Source organism: Pleurodeles waltl, chromosome 3_1 (assembly GCF_031143425.1).
Source record: "Pleurodeles waltl isolate 20211129_DDA chromosome 3_1, aPleWal1.hap1.20221129, whole genome shotgun sequence".
Lineage (NCBI taxonomy): Eukaryota > Metazoa > Chordata > Amphibia > Caudata > Salamandridae > Pleurodeles > Pleurodeles waltl.
Genome location: NC_090440.1, coordinates 180,207,586 through 180,226,409, shown reverse-complemented (window position 1 = coordinate 180,226,409; position 18,824 = coordinate 180,207,586). Strand labels below are relative to the sequence as shown.

The 18,824-nt window shown below is 46.7% G+C and overlaps 1 protein-coding gene across 5 annotated transcripts in view; it reads left to right on the top strand.

The window, feature by feature from the left end:
• UBE2Q2 (ubiquitin conjugating enzyme E2 Q2) overlaps positions 1-18,824 on the top strand; it is a 619,872-nt gene that overhangs the window by 430,663 nt on the left and 170,385 nt on the right. For all 5 annotated transcript variants that reach the window (XM_069222116.1, XM_069222114.1, XM_069222112.1 and 2 more), the window contains one exon: positions 691-749. In XM_069222116.1, the coding sequence (XP_069078217.1) occupies positions 691-749 (59 nt within the window). The remainder of the gene's footprint in view (positions 1-690; positions 750-18,824) is intronic.

The following is an 18,824-nucleotide window of genomic DNA, read 5'->3' as shown; positions in this document are numbered from 1 at the left end:
AGGGGATATTGATGAGAAACTGATGCCTTCTACAGTTGATCACTTAAACTTTCATGAAGCATCCTGATACAGGCAGAACAAAATGGTTGCCTTAACATGGCCAAAGTTTTTTGGGGAAAAAACAGTACTTCTTGTTGCATGTGATCTGTTATTGTCTGAACTCTCTTGATAAGGCCCAGTTGAAAATGTAAAAATACTTTTCTTTGAAATGCATCATACAAAGCTTTCACTTGGTTGACAATTTGAACATGGACACTCAAGGCTATTAAGTGTGTGGATTACAATAACAAAGCAGATAGCTAGTTTGGCATATGGTTCTATAGAATTGGTTTCAATCATTTCATGCTTAGTGGCAGTACAGCTTTGATGCACCTTAATGAAGTTCCAAACCGAAAGAGTAATGCTTACCCATTTCTTATGGCTTTTAGTACAGGCAAGTTTTTCTGTAGCTACTAATTGATATGCTGATATTTCCTGGGTGTACTGCCCTAGTCAGTTGTAAGGAGAGTTGATATCAAAGTGGTCTCAGTGATAGCCCCTTTGAATGACTTCAACTAAATTAGTTTGATGGTGAGCCCAGCACTGACTTCACACACATAAAGTTATAGGTAAGTAAATTCTACTTCTAAGTTTCTCCATGGATATAGTTTAAGACTTCTTGTTGTAATAGTACATTCTCTTTTTTTTCAGGACAATTTTCCATTTGATCCTCCTTTCGTGAGAGTGGTGTCTCCTGTCCTATCAGGGGGGTATGTTTCTTTACTTCTTTCATGTTATTGTAAAATGCTATTTTGAGTTAAAAATAAAAGGAATGGAAAACTCAAACACCCTAATACTCTTTCTCAGTCTTTGTGGTGTGATAGAGTGTTAGTGTTTATACGGCTGTTTGGCTGTTAAGCTCTTAGCACACATGGTCCATGTGTTGGGTTATATTGTATGTTGTAATGCCTGCTTCTTCTGTTTGAGTGGACACCTTGTCAGTTGTATTTTTTCGCACCCATTATTGTGGATTGTGCCCTGCTTCTCCTGCATTCAGGGACTTCCTGTCTGAAGTGTCCCATTATTTCTTTAATTTCTCTTTCCCTGTTTACTCTCTCTGTTCTTCCCCAGCCCGGATGCTTCATGCTGCTATGCTCCAGTTTGAATTCATACTTGACATGACTGGCTGTTAGTAGCAGCTAATCGGCTTCATGGTGCCTTCTCCTATTTGCAGAATATTTCTCAGGTGCATGCCTGTGTTGTTGTTACCATCTGTACAGCACTCCTCCAAAACCATTTTGCTATGCTTGCAGAATAAAGTCAACCATAGCCTGCAAGTGTTTGGGATGGGGGAGTCAAGTGGTGATACTGAAAGCTTTGCCACTGAGTTAAGGCGCTATACACCCCTTCAATTAGTACCTCTGTTAGACCGCCAATCTAGAGGCTCTTGCCTTGTCACATATGTAGCGCACTTGCGCTGGAGTTGCCTGGCTCCATTTTATTTCAGCATCTTTGTTGTCCTTGTAGCGCGTCCTCGCGGCAGAGTTGCCTGGTTCCAGTCATTGTTGGGAGCCATCTTTGGGTCTGGATACATGCTGGGTCGTATTGCTGCACAGGTTTTTAATTTATTTTCTGTTCCTTTTCTACTTATTTGATTTAGTTAACTTTATTTTTGCCAGTACTCACTCTTGGCGGGGAAGCCTTCCAGTTGGAAGGGGAGTTGCTGGTCTACGCTTTGGTGTGATTTTCCCTTCTTGTTTTTCTCTGTCATCACGCCATAACTACACCCCCTTATATGCGGCCAATTTGAGATGCAAGCTGCACGTCCACACTTGTTCTTATCTTCCGTGTAGAGCAGGGCACGCTCTAACCAACTGCTAGCCAGTGATTTTTTTTTATTTCCATGTAAATGCGCACTCGCGCTGGATTTGCACGACTCCCATCTATTTCTACATCTTTGTTTTCCTTGTAGCACATCCTTGCTCCTGAGTTGCCTGGTTTCAGTCATTGTTGGTAGCCATCTTTGGGTCGTATTGCTACACTATGTTCACAGGTTTTTTACTTATTTTCCATTCCCTTTCTCCTTATTTGATTTAGTTAACTTTATTTTTGCCAGTACTCCCGCTTGGTGGGGAAGCCTTTCGTGTGGGAGGGGACTTGCTGGGTTCCGGTTTGGTTTGATTTGCCCTCTCCTGTTTTTCTCAGCATCATCAGGCCATAGCCACACCCCATTACAGGCAGCCTATTTGAGATGCAAGCTGCACGTCTGTATAGCGGGCTCAGCAAAGTCATGCCAAAGTGAAGTCCGTCTGCTCCCATCTGCGACAGGGGGTAGGACCTATGGTTCTGCCTCACCGACTCCTAGGTGCTACTCCTCTCCAACTCGGGGAGTTAGCTAACTTGCTTCCCCCTGCCGGCTGTTGAAAGCTGGGTCTCTCAAACTGAGCTTCATCATGTGAAGTTTGTGGTTATGTGCCACAGATGGAGTCTGCCCCCATGCAGAGGGTGAGTAATATTTTGCAGGTTCCTTTGAGGGCTCGGTTTTTCTCCTTGAATTGTCAAACCTTAGTTAAACCCAAATTTGAACTGTTTGATTTTATTCTGTATCAGGTGCCCAGTGGAATCTTTTTAACAGAAACATGGCTCTCTGATAACTCAGAGCCAGATATTCTCTCAGCCTTTCCACCGAGTTATGGGATACAGAGACTGGATATACAAGCCTAACGTGGTGGGGGCATTTCCATTACTTTTAAGCAGTCTCTCTCCTGTACGTTCACTGAGCTATCCTTAGCAGGCTGGAAAGCTGCTCTTTTCTCACTGGCCTTCTGTAGTAATTTTGTCCTACCAGGAACTCTCAACTGTCCCCCACTGGGATCTGTATTCGATTTTATTACAGCACTGGCTGAGGTTCTACCTCCCATGGGTTTGCAATATGCCAACTTACTCAAGTATTGGAACTTTCATAGATTCACATGCTTGAATCATTCCCCGTCGTCGAGATGGGAGTCCCGGTATAATTTTCATAAGTAATGTTAAAACATATTGAAGAGAAAAAGGCCCTAGGCCTCTTCAATTTGATAGTCTATCAGAGTCATTTTGTGAAAAAGGACCAAACTTGATCCTCCACCAATCAGACGACAGCACCCTTCAGAACCTCCTGAGAGAAGCTCTAGCACCTCAGATTTTCTACCGCACGTCGTGCTAGGGAGTCTCCTCAGAGCTCTGCTCTGTTTTCACACCTGAAGACATTGGAGGTTTTCACAATCTCTTAGAGAGGGCAACCAAGCGTTTTGCATTACCGCTACCTACGAAGCAAACAGATTGTTTCCTTTATGATTTTAAAGAGCCCTTTCAGAAGTCTGTGCGCTCTATCCCGATGGTGAACTACTTGTGGGAAGAAGGCCTTAAAGTCATGACTAATCCAGCAACAGTCACAGCAGTTTTACCACGTCTGGATAAGAAATACAAAGCTCCTGATGATGCCCCAACATGCTTGACAGGCCATCCTCCTCCAGATTCGGTAGTAGCTCAAGCGGCTCAAAGAAGATCAAAAAATCCTTCTGCTCCGATTTCCGCGCCCCCAGAAAAGGAGGGTAGAGGGCTAGATAACATAGGAAAAAGATTCTCTTCTATGGCCAGCCTAGTGCTTAGAGCTGCCAACTCCTTGGCTATTTTGTCTCGATACGACAGACAGCTTTGGGCAGATGTTGCACCTTTCATTAATCAACTGCCGGAAGACGTAAAATCAGAGGCAAATAAGACTGTACAAGAGGGTCAACGCATGTCTGCAGAGCTTATAGACTGTGCAATGGATATAGCGACCACTGCTTTCAGACAGCTTGCAGGTGCTGCTGTATTAAGAAGACAGGGCTGGCTCAAAGCCACCTCATTTCGTCCAGAAGTCCAGAATAAAATCCTAGACTTACCCTTTGATGGCCAAGTGTTATTTGGGAAACATGTGGACGAAGCCCTACAGTCAATTAAAACGGACACGGACACTGCAAGGTCACTAGGGACCCTGCAATATCGGAAATCGTCCTTTTGTCCTAGGGGGCACGGCCAGCCCTCTTACAGAGGGGGATATCAACAACAGAGATACTCTTCCTATCCATCATCTTCACAACAATATCGGCCATACTATTCCCAAAGACAACCGACTCAACCAGCCTATAATAGACCGGCAGGCCGTGGACGCTCAACCCGCCCTGCTAAAGATTCAGCTCGTAGAACCTGATGTTTTCGAGCCGCCGGCTACGCCCAGTCTTCCTCCTGTCACCCTGAGCGGAAGAATTTCCTTATTTCTCAGTCAATGGCAAACCATTACGTCAGACAAGTGGGTCCTACAAATAGTGGAACCGGGCCATACTTTAGAATTTGTCCAGAAACCTCCCTCCAAACCTCCCCGCAGGACTCCTTCAAGATATCCTCAACAACTCAAAGAAGAGGTCTACAAGCTCCTTCTCAAGGGAGCTATAGAGAAGGTGCCTCAGGATCAACGAGGAACAGGATTTTATTCCAGGTTCTTCATAATTCGAAAAAAGTGGAAGGATTGGAGACCGATCCTCGATTTAAGGCAACTAAATGTATACCTAAAGAAGCAATCGTTTCGAATGATCAGCCTGCAAGACGTCCTTCTGCGTCTCAATCAAAGAGATTTTATGTCATCGCTAGACCTCAAGGACGCATACTTCCACATACCAATCCACCCTGCCCACAGAAAGTATTTGAGATTTACCGTAGCCGGGAGCCATTATCAATATTGCGTCCTTCCCTTCGGGCTCAAATCAGCCCCAAGAATTTTTACCAAATGCCTAGCACCAGTGGCAGCCTTTCTCAGGAGAAGAAAGCACCAGGTCTTTCCATACTTAGACGACTGGTTAATAAAGGCAAAGACTTACACAGGAGCACACAAGTCAACAAGAAAGTGCGTTTCCTTACTGACCAATCTCGGATTCACGATCAACTGGGAGAAGTCCAACCCTCTACCAGTACGCAGTATTCCTTTTCTGGGAGCAAAACTGAACACGGAATCCGGCATTGCATGTCCCACGTTAGAGAGACAACAAAGGTTACTAACCCTAGGGAGTTTCATACACAAAAGACGAAAGGTTACAGTCCGTCTCTTCAAATCACTATTGGGCATGATGTCTTCATGCATACCTCTGATCCCTCTGTTTCGGCTAAAGATGCGCCCCTTTCAGGAGCAGCTAAACCATCAATGGCTTCAAATATCAGGAACTTTCGAAGACCAGATACAAATTACTCCGATAATGATCAAAACCCTCAAGTGGTGGTCTCAAAAGCATCATCTCTCAATCGGTCTCTCGTTTCTTCAACAGCCAGCCCCGTGGACCATAACAACAGATGCCTCACTGGAAGGCTGGGGCGCAGTATTACAGGACCTGAAAATAAGTGGCAAATGGCCAACTCATCTGGCATCAAGGCATATCAATTGGCTAGAACTCAGGGCAGTGCACCTCGCCTTACAAGCGTTTCTCCCAAGAATCTATGGATCGCGAGTGGTGATGAGAACGGACAACACCACTACGATGCACTATCTTAACAAACAAGGAGGTACAAGATCTCTCACCCTCTCCAGGAAAGCCCAAGCGATCTGGAACTGGGCCTCGCAGCAAGGCGTCACACTATCGGCGGTGCACTTGCCGGGAATAAACAACAAGGCAGCAGATGCACTCAGCAGGCAGAAATCGGACTGCCACGAGTGGGAACTAGACCAGACGGTACTAACCCAGATTTTTTCCCAGTGGGGAACACCAACAGTGGATCTGTTTGCGAAGAAGGACAACGCCAAATGCCAGTTCTTCGCAAGTTGGCATCACCAAAAGGGATCTTGGGGGAATGCGTTTTTGATAGTCTGGTCAGACATCTTTGCTTACGCCTTTCCTCCCATTCCGTTGATCCCAAGGGTCCTCACGAAGATGAAAACAGAACCGTGCACTCTAATACTGATAGCCCCGTACTGGCCGTGCCAACATTGGTTCACAGAGCTCCTCTTTCTGGAGCCGTTACCTCATTTACTAACAATGAACAACGGCCAAGTTCGACACCCCGATCCGCAGTCAATGCGGTTAGCGGCATGGCTCCTCACCACAGAGAATTTGCGCATTTGAATATCCCGCAGGACTGCAGAAATATTTTGTCACAGGCCAGAGCAGATAGCACTAACAAGGCGTATCAGTGTAAATGGAAGAGATTCTGTGCCTGGTGTCATCAGCGTCAAATCGACCCTTTTCTTTCACCACCAGAAGAGATGTTGCTGTATCTCTTAGAGTTAGCTCGATCTGGCCTAGCACACTCGTCCATTAAAGTTCATGTAGCAGCCATAGCTGCATACAGACGTTCAGATGACACACCCTCGCTCTTCTCGGCTGATTAAGAGATTTCTAAAGGGGCTGTTCAGGGTTTACCCTCCTTTCAGACCTCCACCTCCTTCGTGGAATTTGAACATTGTTTTGGCACAACTGATGAAGCATCCTTTTGAACCGATCCACCGTGCTTCCCTCAAACATTTATCGTGGAAGGTTGCCTTATTGATAGCTCTTACATGAGCTAGGCGGGTCAGTGAGGTACAAGCGCTCTCCATCCAAGAGCCATTCCTACAGCTTAAACAAGATAGACTACTAATGCGCACTAACCCGCATTTTATTCCAAAGTTTCCGTCAGACTTTCACATTAACGAACCTTTGGTCTTTAAGTCTTTTTTCCCTCATCCATCTACTCCAGCGGAGAGAGCATTACACTCTCTAGACGTGAAAAGATGCGTTCAATTTTATTTGGACAGGTTTTCGGCGCTCTAATCAGCTATTTGTGGCATACAGTGCCCCTAGGAAGGGGTACCCGCTATCCAAGCAGAGTATTTCTAGATGGATCGCCTCTGCTATTCGCTTCTGCCATCAGGCAGCGGGCAAACCTTTGCAGTCATCTGTGCATGCTCACTCGACGAGAAAAGTCTCATCGTCAGCGGCACTGTTTGCCGGAATGCCACTACAAGACATATGTAGGGCAGCAACATGGAAGAGCGGTCATACCTTTACTAAGCACTATTGCTTGGAGTCCCTCTCGCACGGAGAGGTAGCAGTGGGCCAAGCGGTTCTCAGGAATCTCTTCAGGTGAAAGTGAGCCATTTCTCCTACATCCCTCCATCCTAGAAAAGGTATGCACATTGAAGAAAAAAAGAAAAAAAAAGAAATGTATCTAAAGATAAGAGAACACTATCATAATCCCATAAGTAAGCGGGATGTCAGATATTGATCAGGTTACATTAGTGTCTTATGTTTTAATACTGGTTTGTTATTTAAATTTCATCATGTATCTTCACAGGAATATCCCTATATATATTAGAGATAAAGAGATACTTATATTTATGTAAATATACGTGTGTATAGATAGATGTGTATATATGTATATGTATATATAGATATATATGTAGGGACATATGTCAGTACACTCATATACTTCATCAATTTATACATGATGATAAGAAGGCTTTGTGGTCTAAGATAACCTGTTTATTAAAGAGGTTGTCATTTTACAATGTGCATAGTTATTGCTTTCTACTCTGATTCAAGCATGTGAATCTATGAAAGTTCCAATACTGGAGTAAGAAAATAAGTTACTTACCTGTAACTGTAGTTCTCCAGTATTGGAATCTTTCATAGATTCACATGCGACCCACCCACCTCCCCGGAGAAGCTCACTTCACCTCTTTCTTTCTAGTTGTACATATACTCAACATAATATACGCACTTGTGCGTGGAAAATCTGAGGTGGTAGAGCTTCTCTCAGGAGGTTCTGAAGGGTGCTGTCGCCTGATTGGTGGAGGATCAAGTTTGGTCCTTTTTCACAAAATGACTCTGATAGACTATCAAATTGAAGAGGCCTAGGGCCTTTTTCTCTTCAATATGTCTTAACATTACTTATGAAAATTATACCGGGACTCCCATCTCGACGACGGGGAATGATTCAAGCATGTGAATCTATGAAAGATTCCAATACTGGGGAACTACAGTTACAGGTAAGTAACTTATTTTCTTCTCCATGGTGGGAGATTTGAATCTCCACTTTGAAGACATGGAATGTCCTGCAGGAGCCACACTAGTTACGGGTCTGGGAAGCTTTAAAGTTACTGCAGTTGGTTTCCTTCTCTACGCATAGGTGTGGTCAAGCGCTCTACCCTATTTTTTTTCTAATGTGAGTAACATACTGGTGTATCCACCTGTACTGCTTATAAGTTCCGACCAGTTAGTTGTACTTTTTCAGATTCCTCTAGGCATTCTGCCTCCGAAAGCTGTTTCTGGCCTCAGAATTAGATCTAGGAAATTGACGAAAATCACGTCTCAGAATTTTACCCACTCACTGACCACTAGCCGGCCCAATTTTGATAGCTATATTACTACAGCCAGCTTACAGGTTGAAGACTGGATAGCGAGGGCTCTGGACCTAATCATGGCAGTGGCCGATAGGACAGTGAGCAGAACTAAGCCCACTGCAGACTAGTTTAATGAAGAATTAGCAGTGCTTAAAAAGCAATGCAAACCCTACGAGCGGGTGTGGCACAAGATTTTTGATGAAGTTAGTAAGGATAACTATTGCTCTGCTCTTAAATCTTACCATCACCGCATTAAACAAGTGAGGCAGGATCTTTGCACTAATAAAATTAAAGGGTGCCAGCGTTCTGCCCTTGAAATCTTTGTAATTGTAAATCCTTGTCCTCCCTAGCTCGTGTTACAGCGCATAGTTTCACGTCAGAGGAAAACTACAATGCTATTACTACATTTTTCAGTAGAAAGTAGCATTAATCTATTGTTCCTTCCCAGAGAGTGATAGAAACATTCTCTGTCTACAGGTCTGCTTTGAGCAGTCATCTCGGCTGCTACAGTTTCAAACTTGTGAACCTGCTGAGTTACAGCCTCTTAAATTGTCCATCAAATCGGGCTCACCGCTGGATGCTGCCTCTCCTGCTATCCTGCAATTGGGAGCTGGGGAGATCTACCCGGGGCTAAGAAATTTAATTAATAACTCCTTGGCGTCCGCTCAGGTTCCCATCCACTCGAAGCATGCGTCAGTTGTGGCACTCCCAAAAAAAAAAGCCTTCTCTGGACTCTTGTAACCTGAGAATTATAGACCGATCTCCCTGCTACCTTTTGCCGCAAAAGTGGTGGAGAAACGTGTTTACCAGTAGCTTTCAATGTGTGCTTCATAATACACAATCAGGCTTTCGCCCTCAGTACAGCACGGAATCTGCCTTGCGGTTGGTATCCGAGTCGCTGCATCAGATTCTGGATGGGGGGAGGGCGCTTAGCAGCATTATTAATGCTGGACCTTAGTGCGGCCTTTGACACCATGTCTCACAACCTCCTTTTAGAGACTTACTGGATTCGCTATAAGTCCTTGCTATGGCTTTTATCTTTTCCTTAGGGCCACACTTTTCAGGTCCTGAAGAAACCTTTTCAATCAATGGTTTTGCCATTGCAACAGGGGGTGCCTCAGGGGTCATCTCTGAGCCCCAGGCTATTCAATCAATCAGGATTTATAAAGTGCAGCTATCAGGTGCTTGCAGGTCCCAGAGGCTTTTTCGAACAGCCAGGTCATGAGGGCCATTCCGGAAGTGAGGTGATGGTACGGAGGTGCATGGGGAGGCTTTTCCAGGTTTTTGCTGAGATGTGAGAGAAGGTGCTTTCTCCACTTGTGCTTTGGGAGATGCAGGAAGTATGGGCAAGTGAAAGAGAGGCAGAGCGGAGGCTTCTCAACAGTTGGCGGAAGTTCAGGCGATAGTTAATGTACGCAGGACCTTGGTTATGTAGAGCCTTGTGTGTGTGGGCCAGCAGCTTCAATTGGCATCTCTTCTGTACGGGGAGCCAGTGGAGTTGCCTGAGGTGGGGTGTGATGAGGGTTCGTCGGGGAATGCCAAGAATGAGTTTGGCTGTGGCGTTCTGTATGGTCTGAAGTCTTTGTAGGTGGTGTGTGGCGATTCCCATGTAGAGGGCATTGCTGTACTCCAGTAGGCTGGTGATGAGGGCCTGTTTCACAGTGCATTTTGTGTGTAGGGGTAGCCACTTGATTTTAAGTAGCATTTGCAAATTGAGGAGGAAACAGCGTTGATCTGTGATTCTATGGTGAGCTTGTTGTCAATGACAAGTCTGAGGTTTCTGGCATGGGCTGAGCAAGTGGGTGTAGGACCTAGGTCTGATGGCCACCAGGAGTTGTACCATGTATTGCTGCAATTGCCACAGATCAGTATTTGCGTCTTGTCTGTGTTTCACTGCAGGCAGTTGTTCTTCATCCAGGCAGCGACACCCTTCATGCATCTGTGAAAGGTGGTTCTGGTGGTGGAGTCGTCGTTGGTGAGTAAGATGAGGAGTTGGGTGTCTTCTGGATAGCAAATTTTGTTGAGACTGTGGGATCTGACAATGTTGGCCAGCGGGGTCAGATGTGTTGAAGAGGGGGTGGGGCTGTGGGATGAGCCCTTGGGTTCAGAGGTGAAAGGTGGGAGGTGTATCCTCTGGGTTCTTCCGGTAAGGAGAGAAAAGAGGTGATCCATCTGAGCGCGTGTGGTGGAGTCTTTCGATCAGCATGTGGTAGGATACGGTGTCGAAGGATTCTGAGATGTAGAGAAGGATGAAAGCTGCTGTTTCTGCACAGTTGAGGAGGGTTTGGATGTCGTCAGTGGCTGCGATCAGGGCAGTTTTGGTGCTGGGATTGCTAGGGAAGCCGGATTGGGAGGCGTCAAGTAACTGGTTCTGTGCCAGGTTTGTCATGAGGTGCTTGTTGATCATCTTTTCCTGTACCTTCACTGGGAATTGAAGCAGGGAAATAGGCTGGTAGTTTTTGGGTTCAATGAATTTGGGGGAGGATTTTTTTATTTTTTTTTGTAGTGGTCTGACTTTGGCTGTTTCCAAGCATCAGGAAATGTTGTGTCAGTGATAGTGGTGTTGAGTTCCTGGGCGATCCTTTAGTTTCCAAGGTTGAAGTTGTGGTGCGGGCCTGGGTCTGTGGGAGCTTCTGAGTGGATGGATTTCATAGTGGAGTTCCTGGATGGAGAGGGTGTTCCAGGTGGGTCAGTGTGTGGTTGGTGTCCGTTTCGGTGGTTTGCTATCTGTCAAAGAAGTCCGTAGGTGTGGGTTAGGGCTCTAAGTTTCTGTATATGGTTCGGATCTTGTCGCGGAAGAAGTGGGCGAGGTTGTTGCACATCTTCTGTGAGGGTGTGATATTGTGTTTGCTGGCAGCTGGGTTGGAGGATTCCTTAAAGATATTGAAAAGTTCCTTGGTCGTGTTGGCGCTGGTTTTGATGCGTGTGGCAAGGGTTGTTTTACTTGTTGCTCTCAGCAGTTAGGTGGTAGACATTGAGGGAGGTTTTGAAGGCTGCTCTGTCAGAGGCATCCTTGTTGTCGCACCATTTCCTTGCCAGCTGTTTGCTTTCTTGTTTCGCTACTCTGATTTGCTCTAGATGATGTCGACACAATTGATGATCCAGGTGTTGAAGTTTTTCACTCTTGTTCGAGGTTGATGGGGGTAGCGGGCCTGGTGGCGTTGACGTCTGTCCAGCTGGTCTCTTGAAATTTTGTTTCCCCTCTGGTGGAAAGCGCTGGTCATCTTGGGGTGCCTAGGTGCTGTTCAGTCTTTGTGCACCTCCTGGCAGATATTATTGAGCAACACAGATTTGAATTCCTATTGTATATCGTAGATACCTCCTTCGAGTCCGCCACCTTCCTGGAGAGCTGGAAACACGCCGAGATCAACGCCCTCCTCAAAAAACCCAAGGCGGACCCAAAGGACCTCAAGAACTTCTGGCCTATCTCCCTGCTCCCCTTCCCGGCAAAAGTAATCGAGGAGGCAGTCAACAGACAACTAACCCACTTCCTAGAGGAGAACCGCACCCTGGACTCTCCCCAATCTGGATTCCGCAGCAACCAAAGCACGGAAACCGCCCTCAACGCTGCCACCGACAATATCAGAACCATACTGGACAGCGGTGAAACCGCGGCCCTCATCCTCCTGGACCTCTCGACCGCATTCGATACAGTCTGCACACCCTACACTCACGCCTCAGCAGTGCTTGAATCCGCGACAGAGCCCTGTACTGGGTCACCTCCTTTCTCACCGGCAGAACCCAGAAAGTCCACCTACCCCCATTCCGCTCGGAGGCCACCGAAATCATCTGCGGCGTACCCCAGGGTTCGTCCCTTAGCCTGACCCTCTTCATCGTCTACAAGGCCCGCTCGCTAATATCGCCCGATCCCACAGCCTCAACATCATCTCATATGCCGACTACACCCAGCTGATCCTCTCTCTCACCAAGGACTCCGCCAAGACCTACCTCCACGAAGGAATGAAGGCCATCGCCGAATGGATGAAGAACAGCTGCCTCAAACTTAATTCGGACAAGACGGAAGTCCTTATCTTTGGCTCCACCCCCTTCTCATGGGATGACTCCTGGTGGCCTGCCACTCTCCGAACCGCTCCGGCTCCCACCGACCACGCATGCAACCTAGGATTCATCTTGGACCCCTCACTCTCCATGACCCAGCAAGTCAATGCCATCTCTTCCTCCTGCTTCAGCACCCTCTGCACGCTCTGAAAGATCTACAAATGGATACCCACCAGGACAGTCACCCAAGCCCTTGTATGTAGCAAACTGGACTATGGTAATGCCCTCTACGCAGGAACCACGGCCAAACTCCAGAAGCGGCTGCAACGCATCTGAAACACCTCTGCACGCCTCATCCTGGACGTCCCCCGCCACTGACACATCACAGACCACCTGAAAGACCTGCACTGGCTCCCAGTCAACAAGAGCATCACCTTCAAATTCCTCACCCACTCTCACAAAGCACTGCACAACACCGGACCAGAATACCTCAACAAACGACTCTCCTTCAGCATCTCCGCTCCGCTGACCTCTCCCTCGCAACCGTCACCTTCAAATTCCTCACCCACTCTCACAAAGCACTGCACAACACCGGACCAGAATACCTCAACAAACGACTCTCCTTCAGCATCTCCGCTCCGCTGACCTCTCCCTCGCAACCGTCCCACGCGTCCGCAGAACTACAACTGGCAGTAGATAATTTTCACACCTCGCCGCCAAAACGTGGAACACTCCACCTGCACCAGACCAAAGACCTCTTTACCTTCAGGAAACTTCTCAAGACCTGCCTGTTCGAGCAGTAGCAGCACCTCCCCCCCCCCACCCACCCCCCCTTCTCCCTCTCCCGTCCTCCCTCTCTCAGTGCCTTGAGACCCTCATGGATGAGTAGTGCGCTTTACAAATCCCCTGATTGATTGATTGATACCCAGATTGTCGTCACCTTGTCGCAAAACTCTGCCACTACTGCTGCCTCTTTGAGGACCTGTTTGTCTGAGGTGGCCTTTGGATGGATCATAATTGCCGTAAATTAAATGGAGGCAAAACAGAGGTCCTCATTTTGGGAGGGCCAGTCTTCATCTGGACCCCAGACTGGTGACCATCAGCACTTGGTTCTCCTCCGTTGCCTAAACCCAAGGTCAAGAACCTTGGTATCTTTTTTTGATGTAGCTCTTACCTTTGATGAGCAGATCAGCGCCCTCACCGGTAAATGTTTTAGGATATTAAAGTGTGAAAAAAATCATTGGGCTCTAGCCTGAAGCTGCAAAAAACATTGTCATTCAGGCTTTAGTAATATCACGGCTGGATTACTGTAATGTTCTATATCTATGAGTAGCGCAGTCTCGGTTTGCAAGACTCCAACGTGTACAGAATTCTGTCGCCTGGCTGCTGCTTAATCTTCTAAGAAGGGCTTCAATGCAGAAACTATCCTGGCTTCCTGTAAAGAAACGGGTGTCCTTTAAGGCTTTTTCTTCTGCTACACAGCCTTTAACACAGCTAGGCCTAGCTACCTGCATCCATTCATAAAACCCTATCACCCTGCAAGGTGTTTGAGATCTTCAGGGGCTTTTGGGGCGGAAGGTCCTCCAATTTGGAGAACTTGGATGGGAGGCCGCTCTCATCTGGTTGGCCCACAATCTTTGGAACTCTCTTCCATTATACCTTAGGCAATCAAAGTCTGAACTGTTCTTTCGAAAGAGACTCATAACATGGCTCTTTAGATAGGAGCTTCATTATCTTCTCTGCTCAGTAGTTAGACCGCTCAGCTCTGAAACATCTCTTTAGGGTAGCTATGCACTCTACATATTTGATATTATCATTATTTTTAGGTCACTGCCTCTTGGCCTTTGTGGCTAGAGTACCATCAGGGATGATGACATTACCTAACCGCATTCGCCTGTAACCAAACATGTGCAGCCGCATCTGCATGTTACGGTGTATGAAGGGGGGCTCGAACCACCTAGGTGGCTTGTCTCTATGGGAACTAAACACTGCTCCAGTTGCACCATTGGGTCGATGGTTGTGGATGTCCTAAGTTGCTGTTGCACAAAGGGATTGAGCAGTCTTGTGTTGCTAACTCATTGCACTAACAGGTTAATCACACCTTCCTCCGTCACAGTTGGCTAATCAGTTCTCAGTGTGCTCAAATAACTCCTAGGGTTTGCCGTTCGTAGTAGAATGTAGCTCTGTGCGTGGCTGCCAGATTTTGTACTCCCAGACTGACAAACCCATCTAACTCTTCACTGCATCACCTTGAGGTTCAGCAGTGAGGTCCTGCTTGCTGCAGGACTTTAATCAATCTGTCAGTTCGTCAAAAAAATTGTGGTGTGCCTTCCATAGTACTTTGAGTAAACACCAGACAAGTAGACATGGAGTCTACAGCTGAGATTCCCCCCCCCCCCCCCCAAACACCAAGCAAATCCTGAATGTTACTCTAAACCAACAGGTAGAAGAATACATAACACTGCTCAGTTTGCTCCAAAGCCAGCTCTTGTCAGGACAGGAACTTGTACTGAAGTCTCCTGCGTAGGCCTAGACTTTAAGCAATTCTGGGCTTATAGCTGGCGTCTGTGACTTGTCTGTTCAGGTCTGTACTGTTGCATTGTTTCGCGGTCCCTGAATGGGAAGACAGATTACACTCAAGACGGGTCTGACCATTCAGACATGTCTTTTGAAGAACATCTCACTCTTCAAAAGAATATCTTGCTCTTCAGTTGGTTGTACCTGAACTGCTTTTAAAAACCAAACATTGTCTTTTTAGGCTGTTGCTCCGACGCTGGTGCAGTAGCGGTCATAGAATACATGACAGTATTCTCTCCCTGTTCCTACTTGAGATCTTGGCAGGACAGGGGCTTTGGGTGCTTAGACATTACAGCCGGAACCCAGGCTTTGTCTAGTCAAGCCTCCATTGCTTCAGTGTTCGTGACCCTTGCTGTCTCTTATTGGAAAGGTATACTTCGTAGAAGACAGTTCTAACATTTTAGATGTCGGTTTAGGACCAGCTCACGCTTGAGTTGGTTCTGCCTGTGCTGCTTTTCTCCAATCCAAACTCAAAGCACATCAGCATGGTACTGTCCCCATTGCGTTCCAACTTGTTCCTGATGGTTTAAGTGCCAGGCAGAAAGCCAGGTAACCTGCTTCACATCCTTTAGGGCTGTTAACTCCATAACTTCGAACTGGTATGGCCTCTGGTTTACTCCCTGCAAATTCCAGATTTGAAGGACTTGAACTGTCACTCAGTCTAGCCGATCCTTTTAGGTGCTGTTTATCGGTACATGTGACCTGACAGGAAAATAAAAGCATCTGCGAGCTGGTGGCTGCTTCAGATCCTCCACCCACAATGGCACTACTTCTTGAGCAGCAACTCCTCAGACTGGCCCAGGATGCCTGGAAAGACCCACACTCTTGAGTCAGTTATCTTAGTCTTTCTAAAACAAATTTGGCAGATCCAAAGACAGCTACATATTTGCCTCCGGTTATTACCCTCTTGCTCCCCCATTGCTACCTATCCTTTCCATGTCCAAGTTGTGCAGCCAACTACACTAAGTGGCACGTTTCCTGCTGCACAAGGCCTTTTCCTCCCTTGTGGACAAGGAGGCAAAATGTTATAACCCCTTCATTAAAAACAGTCCACTTCCTTGCATCCTGTCTTATCCCCCTTGTAAACATCTTTGGTCCGGTATGGCAAAGAAACAAGCAGCATAGTAAGAACTGGATGTCTGTTCTCCATTGAAATCTCCACCATGAAGGGAAACATCAGCCTGTTACAGTGTCTTCCTGTAAATGTGAGATTTCATATGAGTTACGTTGGGATACCTATGTACATCACTATATATGTGGTGATGCGTGTAAGTTTGAAGATGTTCTTTGCTTCTAAAAGATGCCAGTTGAATGAGATTAATGTGAGTGAGATGCGGTCAGAAAGGTTTTCCAACCTGAGTGCAATCTGGCTTTACCATGCGAGTGAAGGTATTTGTATTTTGGTTTCTCTAATTTGAAGAGACTTCCCATAGTCCAACCTCAATAGAACTAGGAAATAAAGATGAATTAGTCCAACCTCGAAATAGCTAGGGATTGAAAGTGAATTGCACGCACAAAAACATGCCTGGTTAACTTAAAAGTAGCCTTAAGTAGTCTGCATCATATAGCCACACCTGAATCATTGTCCAGCTTCGTAACCATTACTTCACATATCAGCAAGGACACGGATTCAGGTGTCACCATATGATGCAGCCTACTTGAGGCATGCAGACTTGCATTATATATAAAAAAGGAAGACTGATCGATTAGAAATTTCAATCAGTTAATCATCCCTTATTGACATGCCATTCGATGGCTCCCTCTTGTTTGGCAACAAAGCTGATTAGGTGCTTGAGTGTTTTCTGGCCTGCCAGATCCCTCGGCCTCTCTGGCTAACCGATCAAAGCAGCAGTCTTTTTCCCCTTCTGCGACCACTGTCAGGACACATATGATTGTCCGCCGCATCAGCCTTACCCCCATCCCAGCAGGCCATCCAGCCCTTTTGTGGGCAAGGTTACGGACTCCATAAATGATGCATAAGTTATGCCTAGCAAGTTGTCCAGTCCTCTGTCCTTCCTGCTGCCACAGTCCTCCAAGCCACTTTAGTTAGCCTTCCACCCAGCACGGTCATCCTGTTGGCAGCAGGATCTGGTACCACCTGCCCCTCTGGAGCAACATAACCTCTGACAAGCCGGTGCTCCAATTTGTGCTGAGGTGTTATGCCCTTCCATATGTGAAAACCTCTACCCCTTTGCCACCATCCCCAGAACTACTTGCTCTGTCAAGAAACGCAGGTTCTGTTGGCTAAAGGAGCGATTGGGAGGGTGCCAGCACTAGAAGTAGGACCTGATTGGTGCCTTAAAAGGATGGATGACTTTGTCCTTTACTAGCTCAGCACCCTTTCAAGGTCTTTCCGCAAAAAGAGAAATTCATGATGCTCACCTTGGCTCAGCTCTTGTCTGCTCTGGTGACTGGATGGTAACTTTGGGCTTGCAGGGCTCCATCCCCATCCTGCAAGCCCGAAGGAGTTACCCATGGCTTACAGTAGGCCACAATAATTTCCTGTTCACTGTGCTCCCCTTCTGCCTCACTAGTGGCCCCAGTTGTTCACAAAATTGCTGATGGTGGCTGCAGCTCACTTTCAGAGGTCAGGGCTTTAGGTCTTCCTCTGTCTCTACTGCTGTCCAAGTTGCATCATACTTTGTCGCAGATGCTACCTTTTAGTCTAGCTATTCTTGATACAGTGCAGTTCTACGTCTTTCTTCTAGAGCGGAGAGTCCAGCATATTCAGGCTATGGTTGATGTTTCAACCTCGTTCCTAGATTTTGTTGAGACCAACTGTGAGGCTGATGGGCCTGTTGGACTCTAGCATCCTGCTGTTGAAGCATGCCCGATGGCACATGGGGCCTCTGCAGTCTTAGTGGGTACAACCTCGAGGGAATCTCTCCGACCTGGATCAAATTTCGGCTGAGACTGCAAAAGATCTGCAGTGGTGGCTAACAAGCCATGATTGGACCAGTGGCAGACCCATTCAAAGCCTTTATCCCATCCATGAAAGGAAAGTTGGTTTAGAACTTAATATACACCACCACCACAATGTGGTATTTGAACACTCTGGGCAGAGTGGGGGCCATGCACCCTTGAACTTGGCTGGAAAGACAGGACATCTTCCTGCAACACCTTGCGGGATCTCTAAATGCCAAGGCAGATGGGCTCAGCCACCGATGCCTTGCAGATCACAAACATTGTCTCCATCCAGAGGTGGCACAGGGTTTCTTCTAAGAATTTGAAGAACATTGACTCACTCTGTTTGCCACCACTGAGAACGTGCAATGTCAGCTCTTCTATGCATTGAAGTTTCCAGAGCTGGTCCCGCTTAGAGGAGTGTTCTATTTAGCTGTTGTAGCCTTCCTGTAGATATGGCACCTCAAGTTCTCACGAAGATCGGGTCCGACTGAGCCCATGTTATCCTAGAGGCTCTGGCCTGGGCAAAGGGAGTTTGTTATTGCAAAACCCTGATCATGAGTATCTGTCCTTCAAGCTGGCTTCCCTTTCAGGAATACCTTATATCGCAGGAGCAGGACTGTGTTTCTACACCTGAACATACTCACGCTCCACCTTTGTGTGGAGATTGAGCAGCAAACATTGAATACATTTGACCTGTTTCCCTGATATCTCTGATGTCATCTTGGCAGCCAGGTGTTCCTTGAAAATGACTGTATGCCTTCCTTTGGGACGAACGTGTGGCTTAGTGCTCTTCTTGCCATGGTATAATAATAAATAATCCAGGACTTTGTAAAGCGCGCCAAATCACCCGTGAGGGTCTCAAGGCGCATAATTGTAGGCACTGGGGAGATTAAGTGATTTGCCCAGAATCACAGGATGTTGAGCGGACTCCAACCCCAGCTCTGAAGGCAGCATCTCAGGCCGTTATGCCATA